Source organism: Myotis yumanensis, unplaced genomic scaffold (assembly GCF_028538775.1).
Source record: "Myotis yumanensis isolate MYYU_CA2020_CCGP unplaced genomic scaffold, mMyoYum1.0.hap1 SCAF_13, whole genome shotgun sequence".
NCBI classification, from domain to species: Eukaryota; Metazoa; Chordata; class Mammalia; order Chiroptera; family Vespertilionidae; genus Myotis; species Myotis yumanensis.
The window spans coordinates 2,486,997-2,503,740 of record NW_027223764.1 but is presented as its reverse complement, the minus strand read 5'-3'; the positions used below and the strand labels follow the sequence as shown (position 1 = coordinate 2,503,740).

Here is a 16,744-nt window from a genome sequence, read left to right as displayed (position 1 = left end):
CCCTGCAGTGACCTCCACATGCCTCCCTCTGGCCTGCTTCCCAGCGGAGAAGCCCGGACAGGGCACTAGGTATGGGACAAGACCAGAGGAGAGCAGAGCCCCCCTCCCCTAGAGCTCCTGCGGGCCCAGGAGGACGGCTGGGCTTGCCCCACATAAGGTGGGCACAGCCTCCAACCCACAGTGCCCCTCACGGGCCTGCATCCAGTTAGTTTAACAAAATGGGCAGGAAAAGCAGCCTGGGACCTGAGGCAGGGACCTGGTCAAGGAGGGAGTGGACTGTCTCCCCGCCTGTGTCTTCCTGCGTGTACAATTCCTCCTGCATTTGAAATGAGGGTCGACCTATCATAGGAGGGATCACATTTATAAGGCTGTGCCTTACCTACAGGCTATCTTAGGGCTGGTTAAACTGTTCACAGCTCCCATTTCCCCCTCCCAGGACGGGATGGTTATTATCCCATTGTCCAGATGAGTAAGTTGAGGCCAGATTGGGCTGGGTGACCTGTGCACGGTCACATGGTTAATGGGAGATGGAGCCATGCGGGAGGGGGCTGTTCAAAATCCTCTCCTTCATTTGTATTTGAAATACCTTCCACCTTTCTGAAAGGATGTCATGCTGCACACGTGGCCGTCCTGGGAGAGCCCGTGCCCTGACCGCTCCCAGGGCCCGCACAGGTGCTTGGGGAACGGAGCTGACCCGGGTGCGAGTGCGAGTAGCTGATGGCCCGTCTCTGCCCAGCAGCCGATGGCTGGAACCGTGAACCGTGCCGAGCAGCATCGGATGTGTTAACAAAGGCAGCACAGGAGTTTGCCAACATGTTTGTGCCGTGTCTGGTAGATTGACAGATGCAGAGAGAGTGAGTCACATTCAGTTTCTGGGAAACGACTTTCAACTCCATGAAAAACGACCCCTCTGTCAAGTTTCTTCTCACCCGTCACCGGTGACCCTTTAAAAACCCATCTGAGCTTGAACTGTTTCAGACTTACAGACACGGGCAGAACAGGGCCAACACCCCGCTTCCCCTCAGGCTCACATGCAAGATGTGAACAATGGCCATTCTAATAAACATTTGTCTTCCATCGGCCAGCGCCGATGCACCCTACAGACAGTCTGAGCCTGGAATCGTGCTCTTTAAAGGGCACTGTGTTTCCAGTTTGGCCCAAAAGATCCCTTGGAAAGGGATCAAGGTGAGGAACAAAGGCGGCAGGAGCCGGGTAGAACCCGAGGGTGTGCCACCTGGCGTCTGGCCTTCCTGAGAGAAGCGTTAGGGACATGTGTGGGGGCACTGAGAGGTTTAAACGCAGGATGAGAACGAATCAAGTACCCTTTTTCCTACTGTTCTGAAATCATGCATAAGCTGGGTAGTCTATCCCCAAAAGGGGTGGGGTGGGGTGGGGTGGGCATAGGAAAGTACAGTGCACGCCCCCTCCCCAAGTCATCTGTGAAACTCGCTGCCCGTGGTGCCCGGGATGTGAAACAGCCTCAGCTGCATGGACCGAACATTTGTAAATGCCGGAAGGAAGGCGCTTCCCCCCCAGCCGACACGAGACAGCTCGCGGGAATGGAAGTGCGGCCTCCCTCCGGTCCCCCGGCGGATAGAGGACACATTGTCTCGGGAACAGCTTGTCATTTTCAGTGACTTCTTCCCATGGCTCCAAAATGATGATTTTCTTTTTTTTTAATATATATTTTTTTTATTGATTTTAGAGAGGAAGGGAGAGGGAGGGAGGGAGGGAGGGAGGGAGAGAGGGGGAGAGAGAGAGAGAGGGAGAGAGAGAGAGAGAGAGACATTGATTGGCTGCCTCCTGCAGGCCCCACACTGGGGATCGAGCCTGAAACCCGGGCACGTGCCCTTAACTGGGAATCGAACGGTGACCTCCTGGTTCATAGGTCGGTGCTCAACCGCTGAGCCACACCAGTCGGGCCAAAATGATGGTTTTCAGTAAGACAGTGAGAAGTGTATGTCCACAGAGACATCCTCCCCTCTGCGGGCGAAGGGGAAAGGCTGTTACTAGACTCAGATGCTTATGTAGCATTTGAGAGACAGTTACACACATTTCCGTGTTCCTGGAGCTGAGGGCTCTCTCGGGCCAGCTCACACACCAAGCCTGTTTGCTTTCTATGACTTGCTCTCAGCGACCAGCGAGGAATAGCTCAGGAAGTCCCCCCGAAACGGGCGACGGGCGGAGCGTCTGTCTGCGGCGACACCACCTGTTTCCTTCATCGGGACGGGGACGTGATGGTCACCTGGGGAGGGGAGGGGCCGGGACGGGGAGGACATGAGCAGTGTAAGCCTCAAGGTCCGGGGCGAGGAGGACAGAGGCCAGAGGCCAGCCAGCACCGGGCTCTCGCTCTCTGCAGCAGCCTGCGGTCTGGCCGGCCGGCCGGGATGCCGCCTCGCTTGGCCCTGAGATTTCTCCTTCGTTGCTATTTCCGTGGGCCGGGCTTCTCCTCAGAGGCCCAGGGAGTGTCTCGAGTCTGATTTTCAAAAATCGTTCTTCAAAAGGAGCGGCGTTCTTAGCAGAAGCTGCACACGGGGCCTCGGTGTCCAGCGGGGTGGGGGTTGGCACGATTGATGTTTGTAAGAAGCGCAGAGAAAACCAGAAAAGGGATGTGCGCCAGGGGAGCGGGCCTCCAGGGCCCCGCAGGGCTGAGGGGCAGAGCCCGCGCCTTTTCCACGCAGTCCCACGGCTTGCAATCCACTTCCTTTTCTGACCTGGGACCCTGGGAGGTATTTCTATCTCCACAAAATGGGGCTTCCAGACCTTGCTCAGGAAATGAGGGCCTGGCTGGGGGTGGAGGGAGGACCAGGGCCAACGTGAGAGGCAGGAAGTGGAGGTGTCCTGGGTCAGGCCTGTCTGCTCCCTGCCCGGCCCCACAGCGGGGACTCCCCCGCCAGAGTCCTGAGAGGCATTGAGGAGGGGGCTCTGTGATCAGAGCTCCCAACAGCGCTTTACACCCTGACTGTATCTCACACCATAGGCCCCATCTCTGGTCACATTTATTAAGCTCTTCAGTGGGCTCTTTCACGTTGTTCATTTCCTTCACGCATCTCCGCGTGAAGCCAGCCAGGGTCTGGCTGAAGGCCAGCGGCCGCCGAGCGGAGGCCAAAGATGCGCTTCCCCCAGCAGGTGCGACTCCGGCGTCCCCGGGGTTGCATTCAGCGAGCCCCCGGCAGGCTCACCTGCCCGTTTCCCATTCATGCTGGTCAAGAAGGGGAAACGCGGTGTATTGTTCCAACGACTGCCAGGCAACAGCGGTCCGAGCCAGAATGACACCGGCGCTGCTCCTGTTTTATTATGTCGTTACCTTGATTTCAACATGTATCTCAATAATGCAGATATGTTCTCCTATAAAATCTGATTACATAAAGTATATACATAGCTTGCTTATTACATACAGAGGTCAATTTATGAAAATAGATACTATCCTAATAATGAAAATAAATAAACAATATGGGACAGTATTACCTCATTATAGTAGTGACTTGACTTTCCAGATGGGGCTGAGAACGGTGGAGGAGGGATTTGAACCAGGTACCTGGCCCAGAGTCACTGTGCCGGACCTGCAGCCTTCGGAGCAGCTTCGCACACCCGCCTCGGCTGAGCCTGAGAGCTGCGGTGCCCCTGGGAGCGGCCTTCTCAGCCTCGGGGATGCTGGCCTTGTGCACAGTAGGGCCTCAGAGGGACAGCCTTCTCCATGCCGGAGGCAGAGCCCGCTCACGTGGAAATGGCCGGTCCTGCTTCCCCTACCCCCACAGGTGGAGAAGGGGCAGCTGGGAGGTGAGCTGGGAGAGGCAGGGCCACGTGGACCGGGGATGATCCCACAGGCACATCCAGGAGGAAGCAGTCAGCCCCACCATCTTACATCATGATCGCAGCAAACGCAAGATAAAGCTGTCCTCTGTCCCCAGACAACAGGCGGTGATGACTTTGGACACACTTACCTGCAGCACTGAACAGAAAGGGTCTTCTCAGCGTGGGAGGGGCATTTGACTGTCAGCAGCTGAGGGGACACACTGCGGCATCGTTAGCGGGTCGTGAGGGCTGGCCGCCCACGGGCACTCCTCCCCGTGACCAGGGTGGCCGGGGGTCTGTGATGAGCCGTGATGTCCCCGGCTTAATGAGGCCCGTTAATAACCCGCTGGCATTTCCCTTTTCAAAATGGTCTTCCGCGTCGCACGGCGGCAAGGGGCCAGGAGAAACGCGCTGGCGCCGCTAACTGGACTCCCCTCCCCCCCCCCCCCCCAGGAGACGTCACCTGCTGCGACCTGGTGCTGCAGCTGAAGGAGTGCCAGACGCGGGAGGCCGCTGCCATCCCCGGGCCCGCGCCCGCGCCCGCGCCGCCCGAGCCTGCGCTCGCCAAGGAGCCAGAGACCCCCGACCTGCGGGAGGGCTGCTCAGAGTGCCAGCAACCACCAGCCAGCCCCTCCTTGACCTTGCAGGTGAGGCCCTCCGCAGGAGACTGCTCTCGGGGTCACGTTACCTCACTTTGGCCGCTGAGGCTGGAGACCTATCTCGCCTTCGTTGAGGCTGTGTGCCTCTGGGCAGGTGCCCTAACCTCTCTGGGCCCCGGTGTCACAGTGTGAGTCACGGAGACCATAACATCCGTTGGGCACGATCGCTGTTTCTCCTGAAAAGGCACGTGTGTGACGCTGGCGGACGACCTGGGTCTCAGCTTCCTCAGGCTCCCAGTCCCCCATCCCCCACCCCCACCCAGGAGCGAGGGGCTCAGGATGCTCCCATCCCTCCCCCTCAGGTCCCTGGAAGATGGAATTTAGGGCATCCGATTTGGGCCTGTGGGAAATGAATGAATGGACAGGGTGGCCAGTGGAAGAAAGGATGGTAGACAGTTGCCTTTGCTCTCACAACCCTGATGTCGGTTCTAGTCCACCGTGTGCAGGGGCCGCGGGGCCTGGGAGGGCCTGTGCCATCATGGGGCTGGGCCGCCTTTCCATGAGCCGGTGGGAAGCAATGGGGACCAGATTACTCACTGACACTTTCGGTCCCTGAATTGTTCTCTTGCTCAGCTCCTTGGACCGTCAGACGGATGTGCCCCTCCCTGTGTCCCTTCTCTTAGAAATGCCTGGCTCATTAGTTGAGCAGCAACCTATGAACCAGGAGGTCACGGCTCGATTCCTGGTTGTGAGGCTCAATCCCCAGTGTGAGGCGTGCAAGAAGCAGCCAATCCATGATTCTCTCATCATTGGTGGTCCTCTCTCTCTCCCTCTCCCCTCCTCTCTGAAATCAATCCTATATAATAAAAGGCTAATATGCAAATTGACCGAACAGCAGAACAACGGGTTGCTATTATGCACACTGACCACAGGTGGAGCATCGCTCAGCCAGAAGCCGGGCTCACTGCTGGTGAGTGCAGCAGTGGTGGCAGGAGCCTGTCTTGCCTCCAAGGCAGCGCTAATGACCCCTTGAGGGATGTCCCAGACTGCGATAGGGCGCAGGCTGGGCTGAGGGTCACCCCCTCCCCCCCAATGCATGAATGTTGTGCACCGGGCCTCTAGTAAAAATATATTTTAAAAATAATCTCTTTTCCGGGTTCCCTCAGGAAGCACTGGAGGCCCGGAGGCCGCAGTTCATCTCTCGCTCGCAAGAGCGGCTGAAGAAGCTGGAGCTCATGGCGCAGCAGAGGCGGGCCCAGCGCCAGGAGAGCCCAGGGCCAAAGCCGGGCCCCGTTCCCGTCCGCGCCAGCAGGAGGCAGTTCACTGTCCCCCATCCGCTTAGTGGTGAGCTCGGTGGCTGGGGGCGGGGGGACTGGGGGATCCTCGACTGGAATTGGGGGTCCCACGCTGCCACCATGTCCACGGGACCGTGTTCGCACCCAGGACCTGGGTATCACAGAGCCGGCCCTAGGAGCCGGCCCATTTTGGAGAGTCTATGGGGCACTGAATTTTCAGAGCTTCCTTGGGTCACAATTCACCATGAGAGCCGGGAAAGAAGCCACAGGACCTCGCCGCCAGGGGAGCAAGTTCACATTTTCGGCTCCAGACAGACTGCAGGAGGCCCCTCTGCCCTTGACAGATGTTAGGGTGCGGGGCGGACCCCCATTCATTGGCATCAGCATTCATCATCTGGAAACCCCCCTCACCTGCTGAGCCCCGAGGGTGGAGGGCGGCATCCAGGCGGAGAGGCTGGGGTCACGCTGACCCCACGGGGGGCCTGTCACTCAGAGGAGGGTCATTAGGAGCCTTCCCGGCCGGCGCCGGGCTGGGCACTGGGCTGGGCCCTGAGCAGACGGGCCTTGGTCCTCTCTCCACGGAGCTTGTGAACAGACTCCTACACCAGCAAGGACAGCAGGAGGCGAGAGCAGGAGGGGCCCCGGAGCCCATCCTGACGGCCGCAGCTCGGATCTGAGAATCCGGAGGCCAGGGAGCCTCAGTTGTCCTAGGATTCCTGTGCCGCGCCCCCCCCCCCACACCCCCTGTCCACGGCAGGCTGGGCCAGGATCCCCCAGAGCGCTGGGGTGGTGGGGGGGGGGGGGCGGTGGTCTCAGACCCTGGCAAGGTGGACATGAATGCAGCCTTCTCGGGGCGAGGGATTCGGCAGTCACCCACCGCTCCTTCCCTGGGACACTCCCACGTGCTAAGGACAGGACGTCGCAAAGGGAGGGGGCCTCGTGCGCTCTGCAGGCCCACATGGTCCAGGGCACTGTCCCCTGCAGTATCCGAGGGCTGCCTTGGTCGTTCCGGGCTGCTGTACAGAAGGACTGCGGCTGGGCGGCTGGGAAATCAGCAGAGGATCCCCTCAGAGTCCGGAGGCCAGATCCAGAGTCCAGGCGTCCGAGGTCCAAGTGTCTCAGGATTGATTCCTGTGAGGGTCTCAGAGGAGAAGCCATCCCGGCCTCTCTCCTGGGGGCTCTGGGGGCTTCTGGGGGCTCTGAGACTCCTTGCTGTTCCTTGGCTTATAGATGCGCCATCTTCAGTGGCCTCCCCGTGTGTGTGTGTGTGTGTGTGTGTGTGTGTGTGTGTCTTTGTGTCTGAATTTCCTCCTCTTCTAAGGACACGAGTCCTTGGCTCAGGGCCCACCCTGACCCAGCGTGGCCTCGCCTTACCCCGAGGGCATCCGCAAAGGCTCTCCTTCCAAACGAAGTCACGGCCACGCGCCCCGGGGTGGAACGTGCCCTTTTGGAAAGACGGTCCTAGGCGCTGCGTCACCCTGTGGTATTTTGCCCGAAGCAGATACCCTTCCAGGCTCACATTCCTTTACCAGGAGACCTTCGGACCGTGTGTGATGCAGGGGTTGGACCCGTCACTAGTTTAAGTACCTGAGGCAGCTTTTCATTCCCCAAGTTCCGGGACCGCCCCAGCGACCAGGGTCCGGCCCCTGCCTATCCCCGCGGTGTCCGCGCTCTCGTGTCTGTCTGTTCGCGGGTGAATCAGACACGTTCTGAAGCCAGAGCTGGGTGCGGGCGCGGAGAGAGAGCGCGGCGGAGCTCAGGCTGCTAAACCCGTCTGCAGCCCGTCTGTCTGCGCCTCTCTGCCGTCAGGAGGCTGGGGGCGGGTGCAGAGGTTCTCCTTGCTGCCCAACTGGCTCATCCGTCACACACGGGTGAGCTGGCTACGGTGTCGGACTGTTAGCAGCAGACGGCATGGCTCTCCAAGCAGGGCGAGCGCCGCCCGTCAGTCTTGACCCCAACAGACTGGGGAGGTTCGGGTGGGAGCTCTGGCAGCTGGACAGGGCCAGGGGGACAGCCGGCACCTGACGTGCAGGGACAGTGACGACGGGGCCAGGGGCCAGTTGTGCCTCCTGTTGGCTGATGAATGCTGAGCGGTCTTTGAGGCCCAGGGCAGTGACACGCGTGTGCCTGCACACGTATGTGAGGGTAAATGCGTTCCCGTGTAGAGATGAGGGAACGTTTACCCCTGGTAGGTATCACAGAGAGACCGGGAGGCGGCGTGACACAGGTCCTGCCTGCAGCCCCCTGTCCTTACTGCTGTCCCAGCAGCAGCCGCCTGACCTCCCAAAGCTAATGAGCGCAGACGCCCCTCTCCCCTTTCCCCACCTTGGCGTGGGCCCCGCAGTGACGCCGGGCGGGTCTGCACCTTCTCTTAGGCCCTTCTTGAGACCCCACTGTGTGCCCTGCCCGGTCCCTGGTCTCACAGGCCTCCCCACATCTCGGGGGAGCCAGGCAGGCACAGAGCCAATTACCCGGGGATTTGCTAGGTGTCCGGGAAGGAGTTGTCCTGGGTTGCCATGGAAACCGCAGGAGGTGGCTTTGTTCTCACCTGGGGGGTAGGGCAGGCTCTGACGGAGGGGACCAGGTGCAATAGGATGACTGGCACCTGGTCGGGGTGGGGATGGGCGCCCAGGGGGAGAGGTGGCCGGGGTGCTCAGCCAGCTCCGCTGGACCGTAAGACGGGGTGTGGAGCACGGAGGGAGGCGGGGCCCAGGTGAGCCCCAGGAAGCTGCGAGGACTTGCAGGCGCTGCTGCCGAGGTTAACCTAGTCCCGGGGCCAGCGCAGGGGCAAGATTTCATAGCAGAGCTCCCGGCTGGATGTGATGAAGGCCAGGCTGGGGCGGGGGCTGGAGGCACGCGGGGACAGAGGCCGGGGGGCTGCGGGGTGACAGAGTCAGCGGGAGGTGGTGAACACTGGCTTGTGGGGAGGCTATGGGACTGCGGAGCTGCGGGCAGCAGGCGGGAGGCAGCCTCTGTGTGCAGACCGAGGATGGAGTCCCAGTCAGAGGGCCTCGCTCTCCCTCCTGCGTCAGGGCTCCCTGCTCAGTCACCAGCATTCCCAGGGCGTCACCCCTGCAGGCCTCCAGGGCGGGGTTCCCAGGGGTGGGTGTGTTCCAAGGCCGACCATAGCCCGGAATGATGGGGTTTCACCTGCGGGATGAGCCGGGCAGGAGGGGCGGCAGGCCCGCGGGAAGCACAGGGGTGGCACCACAGGTGGTCCCGCCCAGGTAGGGCCCTCACTGCCCTCCGCTGAGCAGTCCCTGTCTCTGTCCTGTTCTGACCGCACCCTGAGCCGGGCCCCCATCGGCCCCACAGGGCTGGGCCCAGCCTCTGAGCATCCCCACCTGCGCCCGGACCCCGTGCCGCCTGCCTCTGCCCTCTCCCGCTCCTGGTCGTCTCATTGCTGTCCTTGACCTCAGGTAACAGCCGGATCAGGGTCCCCACGCCCCTCGACAGGCTTCCCTGCTCCCCTCCCTCTGCCTCGCCTCACTGGCCTGTCTCAAGTTCAGCCTCTTAACCCCCAGGTGCCATCCTCTCATTCCTGGGAGGAGCCCTGGGCTGTGAGGTGAGCTGCACGGCTCAGTTGAGCCCTTTGTTCATCCGCTGCTGCTCCCTGCCCTCCATGCCACAGCCGGTCGGGGGCCTGGCCTGCTCACAGCCCCAGCGGCCTTGTTTCTGTCTCCGTCTGTGTCCCCCCTGCCAGGTCCTCCTCATGGTTCTTCCATGTGGTCCTCTTAGCCTGTGACTGAGTGGAAAACCCATCAGGAATATCCCCTTCTTCCATGAAGCCCTCCCTGACTACTCCCATCCAGTCTCTTCCATCTGAGGACTCATGGTTCCTGTCTCCCTCCAGACACCCTGCCTTCTTGCCATCTTCATTTTGGAGTATAGTCCGGGGGTATTTGCTAGGAACGTCTCCCTCGATTGTAAGTGCCCGTGGGCGTGCATCGCACCGAGTCCCTCTGGGAAACCCTGCCGCACGCAGCGAAGCTGATGGCATTCATCTGAATGGCATTGGCCACACGTCCGAGGTGAGCCAGGTCAGACAGCCTTTCGAACATGGCCCAGTGGAGGGACGGAATTCTCCAGAAGGCGCTGCAAACTCCTGCCCTCGCAGAGCCACCTCAGGGACGGGTCTTGGCTGGAGCAGGTCCTAGTACGGATTTGCATTCCCGGAGCGTCTCCCTGGAGAAGTGACCCAGCAGATCTGGGACGGCGCCGGGTAATAGCCCTGAGCTGCCCACCACGCGGCTGGGAGCACTGGCTGCCCCCTCCTCCCCTGCCCGGTCTGCTCTCATGAATGCTTTTCCATAAAACATCTGAATAAATATCTGGGGGCAGTTTTCCCAGGATTGCTCACAAAGGAATTTTAAAATGTGCTTATCAGATAACAGTGCATTCTTACTTCATCAGCCCCCGAGGAAGCAAGAAGCATCATTTAGCCAAAGGATTGTTTCCTGATTCAAAGACATCTGCGTGTCCAGTGTTGTTAGCGTCCCTCCCAGCCCCAGGAGGAAGGGCTTCTGTTGTGTGTTTTTAGGAAACCTGGGGGGGAGGGGGGGGTTACAGACCAACTTCTGTCCGTGACTGGAAGTGGACCTAAAGGACAGGCTGTTTCTGACTAAGTTAACGTAGGTGAACGCAGAGTGCAGAATGGTGAGGAATGACTTCATCAAGGGCTCCTCCTCCCCTCGCCTCGCTCTAACCTTCCAAGTGATCTCTCTCCTGTGATGCACGTCAGTGAGTCCACTTGGCAAGGAGAGCGGATGTTTGTGCAGCATCTACAATCACCGTTTTTTGTGGTTCTTTACAAAACACGGGGAAATCCTGGAATCGGGGCACAAAGCCTCCTGCCCTTGGGTAGTGGTTCAGACTCGGAGGAGACGTGGCTGCTTTGTGGAGAAGGACTGGAGCCACTGTTAAGGTTAACGTCCCTTGAAATGGGTACAGACCTGCACATTTCTTAGAAAATGTGGACCAAGTACACCAGCTTTTCTCCAGACACACGGATAGACTAAACCCTGCTTTATGGTCACAAATAACTTTGAAAACTGAGAACTAATTAGAGCTATGACTCTGCACCTGTCACTTTTCTCCTTAATGTCCTCAAGCCTCGAACAAGCAAACGTGCATTTCAGAGAAAGATCATCCCACCAGATGCCTCTGAGAAATGTTTCGCACGCTGTGTTCTTTTGGAAGTTTACAGTGCCTGGTGTGTGTTAAAGGCACTGACAAGTCCTGCAACAGTGAAGACTGCTTAAGTTTGTGTAACCCTATCTTCCTAATTTTTTTTTTTTTTTTAACCTGGGAATGTTCTTATCTAATTCTTAAGATTTCGCTTTGGAAACAGTGCTCTAGGAATCTTTGCTTGGAGGTAATTTACCTCAGCCTACCACGCTTTGCTAAAGAAACTGGTGTTTCAATCTGCCATTTACTCTCCTCGCCCTTTCTTCCAGCAATGCCAGGAAGCGATGCCGGAGAGCCCGGGGACCTGTGGGCAGGGGGATGGTGTTGGTTTCACTGTGTAAACCAAGCCTGGAATGATCAGGAGGCCCTGAGGGAGCTGGGAGCGGGGGCTGGGACAGTGCTCCTGGGTCTGAGAGAGACAGTGCAGAACGGCCCCAGGCGTTACGTTAAGACTATTTCTTTCTAAACATGTTTCATAGACATGGTTGACTTGGGGGTCGGTTCCTGCAGGGGGGAGCTGGGGCCTCGCCTGCCCATGGGCATCCAAGGTTCTCCATCAGGAAGATCGGAGGGAGGTTGGCGGGCTCCGGGGCGCATGGTGGGGCCTCCCCATCGCCGGCTCCGTCCGGAGGGAACGCCCTGGGCAAGTCCACCTCTGAGCTCCGGCCCCTATCTTTTCTCTCTTGTTGTTGTTTTCTTCTTTTTTGTGTGTTTTTGCGCCCCTGTCTTTTCATGGAAGGACCGAGCTGGTGTTCCTGCTCTGAACTCGGGACGCATGTGTGTGCCGGAGCGGAGAATGGTTCACCTTCTGTGCCTGTCCCTGTGTGTGTGTGTGTGTGTGTGTGTGTGTATGTTTGCACATGCGTGAGATGAGGGTCATAATAAACACCTGCGTGTGTTTATCGAGATGAATGGCTGGAGGGACTGGCTTTCACTCGACTGCACCCCCAGAGCAGCCTCAGGAGGACCCCTATCTTGGGAGCTGATTGCTGACTTTCAAACAGGCAAAGGCGAACGCCGGTCCGGCCTTGCCATTGAAATTAGCAACAGGCCCTGGGGTTGGGACACAATAAAGAGGCGAACGCCAGAGACACAGGGTTTTAAAAAACAAACGGATTTTCCAGCGACACAGAAATGGCATTTCCTTTTATTTTATTGAGAAGAAAAGAAAGCCGCCTCTACTTAGCGGCGATGGGGGAGCAGCCACCATCCCCTCTCCCGTGAGTGAATGAGGAGGAGCGGAGCTCCAGGGAAAGTGCACGAGGACCCACACGTGGGCCGACAACGGCTCTCCCCAGTCACGTTCGCTCTGTGAAGGCAGCGTTTCCAGGCACAGGGACTCGTGGTGGGATCTCGCCGTGTTCCGGAACAAAGCACACGCAGGGTGGCTGCCGGCTCCCACCACGAAGCGGCCTGGGCGGGGCTGGCGTGTCCCAGCGCCGCTCTTCACGCGCTGCGGCGGGGGCTCCTGTCCTCAGAGGCACCGGCGCCTGGCGTGGCTGCTCCGTGGGGCGGTGACCGCTCACCGGGGCCCTGAAGCCAGGGTGACCCCTGGCGCCGCCCTCGGAGACCACGGCTCTGTTTCTAAAAATGAAGTACGGCCCGGCCGGCGTGACTCAGTGGTTGAGCATCGACCCCTGAACCAGGAGGTCAGGGTTTGATTCCCAGTCAGGGCCCAGGCCCGGGTTGCGGGCTTGATCCCCAGTGTAGGGTGTGCGGGAGGCAGCCGGTCCATGACTCTCTCTTGTCATTGATGCTTCTGTCTCTCTCTCCCTCTCCCTTCCTCTCTGACATCAATAAAAATCTATTTTTAAAAAGGGGAGGTCACTGTCCATAAAGTGTGCCAGATGCCCACCTCGTGCCCGGAGTTCACTACGGCCTAGACCAGCCTGGGGGCGGGGGGCGGGGATCAGTGGTGTGAGCATCGGCCGTGCCCTCAGTGTTGGTGACGGCCGGCGCTTGGAGGAAGAGCCGGGAACAGAGTGTGCGGAGCCCCCGTGCCTTCTGACATGAACCCTCCTCTTTCCTTTCTTGCAGATAACTTGTTCAAACCCAAAGAAAGGTGCATTTCGGAGAAGGAGATGCACATGCGATCCAAGAGGTACCTGGTGGCGTGAGGGGGGCAGGGGGTGGGCGGGTCCGTGGGTCCCGTGCTACCCCGAGGGGCCAGTTTCTGGTCCCCGTGTAAGGTCTGAGGTCGTCTTGGCCGTGAACGTGGAAAGCTGGCTCAGGCAAGTGTGGCCGTGGGACTGTGCCTCGGGTCTTCATGCCGTTCGTGGAAAATCCTCAGGAAAGCGCTGGGTCCTGGATCCTGAGCTGACCGGTGACTGGTCTCTCAGCGATGGCCGGACTCCTCAGGCCGCTCCTGCAGGTCCCGCGTCGCGCTGGGCGGGTGCTCTGTGTCCCTGCGCCTCTGACGGACGGTCATTTACGCGGAGGAGGAAGCTGCTTCCCGAGGGCCTCGGTGCTCAGGGCTGCGGAAAAGGGCCCACATGTGGGGGCCGATGGCACGTGGGGGCCCATGAAGCCACCGGGGCCACGGGCCTGCTCCCTGGCGCCCCCTCCCTCCCTCCCTCCGGCCGGGCCGGGCCGGGCTGGGCTGGGTGGGGAGATGCCAGCAAACCCGGCCGGTTGCTATTCTAGACGCCCACCAGCTCTCCCCCACCCGGTGCACACAAAGGCGGCCATTCTTCCCCGGCTCTGGCCTCCTCATGGAAATGTGATAGCTCGGCAATGTTGGCCAAGCTCATGCAAGCAAAATGCCATTAACTTATAACGAAGTACCTCGCGCTGGGAAGAATTATAATAATTAAGCCAGATGGAGAGGGCACTTAGAGAGAGCACCGCGCAGGCCGGACCCGGCTCCCCCGGCCTCGGCCGTGATTATGTTGTCCCCGTGACATGAGCCAACTTGGACCAGGGCTAGGAGACCTCTTTGTAAATAAAGACGCCAGCGAGCGGGCGGGCGGCGAAGGGGGACCGTCCCATTAACGGCCTGCTGCGCTCCGCGGCCCTCCTAGCGGGTTTTTAAAGGGCCGCTGCGCGGCTGGCTGGGTTAGAAATGCGAAGTTGTGTAGACCTCATGCCAAAGGCATTCCCTTCCAATTTAGGGGGGAAATTCCGCCACATCCTTCCCCCTCGGTCCCCAAACCCAAGGCCGCTCTCAGGGCGCCGTCCCACGGAAATCATCGCGGTCAGACCAGCGTCCGCGGGCCGAGCGTACAGCCCCGGCGTTTGCTGAGGTGGAGACTGAGGCTGGGACGGGACAGGCGAGCGAGGGGATGGCCCCCAAGGCTGCTCCCCTCGCCAGAGGCCGGTCTCCATGGAGTCGGGACGGTTCCCTCTCTCCGTGGGCTGCCTGGGTGGGCTCTGGCCGGGCCCGAGGCCGCACCCCACCCTGGGGCACACTGCACCCTTTGTTATGAGTTATATTGCTACGTTACATTTTCATTTAAAAGTTCAAATAACAGAGCTGAAGCTCAAGTCCCTTGTGACCCGCCAGCCCCCCCCTCCCCGCCCCCCTCCCCCTCCCCCTCCCGCCCTCACCCCCGCCCCCCCCCCCCCCCCCCCCCCGCCAGCTCTCTGGGTCCCTCTCCAGACACGCCCAGTTCCCAGCCCTGCACGCCCTCCCCGGCGCCTCTGCCATCCTCTCTGTACCGACCCCGCGATCTAACGTTGAGCCTGAGTGGGACCGCGCTGCAGTTCATCTTCCCGCGGCTGCTTCCATGTTTTCACTATATAACGTGTCTGTGCGGGCTGCCTCTGTCGGGAGATACGAACACGGATGACTCCCCTCACGGGTTTTAACTCTGCAAAGTGGTCTGTTCCGTGGAGGAGCATAATTCACTTAGGAAGGTCTTTTAAGAAAACACTGCATCAGCCCTGGGCGGTGTGGCTTAGGGATAGCGCATCGGCTGCCGGAAGAGTCACAGGTTCAATTCCCCGCCCGTCAGGGGTGCGGGAGACAACCAATCAATGTGCTCGCTCACATCAATGTTTTGTGCGCGCTCTCTCTCTCTCTCTCTCCCCTTCTCTTCCTCCCACTCTCTCTAAAAATCAATGGAAAAATACCCTCCGGTGAAGATTAATTAAATAAATACATAAAATGTAATAAATTCTGAAAGAGGCCCCAGGGTGAGCGGGGGACTGTCCCCTGAAACGCCCCACGGGGTTCAGACGCTCGGTGTCCGGAGGACGGGTCCCTGTGGAGGCGACGATGGCTCCTGTCTCCATTCAGACCGTGCGGATGCCCACAGTGAGCCAGGCACCGTGCCAGGCGCCGGTATTCCCGGGTCACTCTGCTCCGTGGCTGGGGGACAGTGCTGGGCCAGGTCAAACAGACGGAGGCCGGAGTCCCGGCTGAGAGCCAGGCCACGAGTCTCCTGACCTGGCCGGGCCTGGGTTCCTCACCCCGTAACCGCGGGACCCCACGCCGCTCCCGGCTGGTGAGGAGTGTGAGACAGCCCACGTCGCGCGATTAGCCGAGCGCCCGGGAACCACGATAGCGGCAGGTGCTGGCTTTGTCAGCATCAGTCCTGTTCCACTTGGTGAGGACTGTTACCGATGGCAGCACCTGGTCAGCAAAACGTGTCTGGCTTTCCAACACGAGAAAGAGCTGGGGTTTTTTTCTTTTTATATTGATTTCAGAGAGGAAGGGAAAGGGAGAGAGAAACATCAGTGATGAGAGAGAATCATGGACTGGCTGCCTCCTGCACGCCCCCTACTGGAGACCAAGCCCGCAACCCGGGCCTGTGCCCTGACTGGGAATTGAACTGTGACCTCCTGGTTCCTGGGTAGAAGCGTCACCCATCGTTTCACCAAGCGCCATGGGTGGCCAATGCAAAAGCCCGGCACAGGCAGCACGCGTGCCGTGGATTCTAGAGAATTCTGTCTGGCATCCGTGCGGAAACTCTTCTGTTGGGAGGTAGGAAAGAAGCATCTGGAAGAGGCCCCCATGGGCCCGCCTGCCCCTTGGAGGCGCCTAATTTCACTCCCGGACACGAGCACCCTCCGCTCGCCTGCACTGTGTTTGGAAGCAGGTTACGTAGGAGACAGTCGCTGAGGGGGAGACACACACACGCATGCACACGTGTGTGTGCGTGTGTGTGTGTGTGTGTGTGTGTGTGTGTGTGTGTGAGATTCCAACCCAGTCCTGCTCCTCCGTCCATTGCTGCTGCTTTCCTGGGTCACAGTGAATGGTGGCATATGGGGGCAAGTTGGCACTCGGCGTGGCTAGGCAGTTGGTTTGGAACCCCGGGTTTTACAAGGAAGTGTGAGTTTTCATGAGAAGCCCGTGGGCAGAGTTCCCCTGTGAGATGGAGGCGCCTGCTGACAGCCGGGCTGCAGGCCCCTCCGACACACATGGTCCTGCTACCACTCACAGTGTTTCCTGGATCTGTTTCAGAATCTATAACAACTTGCCGGAAGTCAGAAAGAAAAAGGAAGAACAGAAGAAAAGGGTGATCTTACAGAGTAACAGACTCCGCGCGGAAGTCTTCAAAAAGGTAACGGCCCAGCCGCCAGCAGGTGTGACCTGTGTGTGTGGCCCAGGTGTGCTGTGGCCGCAGCAGGTGTGATGTGTGTGGAGCCCAGGTGTGCTGTGGCCGCCAGCAGGTGTGATGTGTGCGGCCCAGGTGTGCTGTGGCTGCAGCAGGTGTGATGTGTGTGGTCCAGGTGTGCTGTGGCCGCCAGCAGGTGTGATGTGTGTGGCCCAGGTGTGCTGTGGCCGCCAGCAGGTGTGATGTGTGTGGCCCAGGTGTGCTGTGGCCGCCAGCAGGTGTGATGTGTGTGGCCCAGGTGTGCTGTGGCCGCCAGCAGGTGTGATGTGTGTGGCCCAGGTGTGCTGTGGCCGCCAGGAGGTGTGATGTG

The 16,744-nt window shown here is 59.6% G+C and overlaps 1 protein-coding gene across 2 annotated transcripts in view; it reads left to right on the top strand.

Moving 5' to 3' along the window:
* Nucleotides 1-16,538, top strand: part of CUNH10orf90 (chromosome unknown C10orf90 homolog) — an 88,113-nt gene extending 71,575 nt beyond the window's left edge. For both annotated transcript variants that reach the window (XM_070433266.1, XM_070433267.1), the window contains exons 3-6: nucleotides 4,249-4,442; nucleotides 5,561-5,738; nucleotides 12,914-12,977; nucleotides 16,281-16,538. In XM_070433266.1, coding sequence (XP_070289367.1) covers nucleotides 4,249-4,442; nucleotides 5,561-5,738; nucleotides 12,914-12,977; nucleotides 16,281-16,452 — 608 coding nt within the window. In that variant the 3' untranslated portion in view covers nucleotides 16,453-16,538. The remainder of the gene's footprint in view (nucleotides 1-4,248; nucleotides 4,443-5,560; nucleotides 5,739-12,913; nucleotides 12,978-16,280) is intronic.
* Nucleotides 16,539-16,744: the final 206 nt, after the last annotated feature.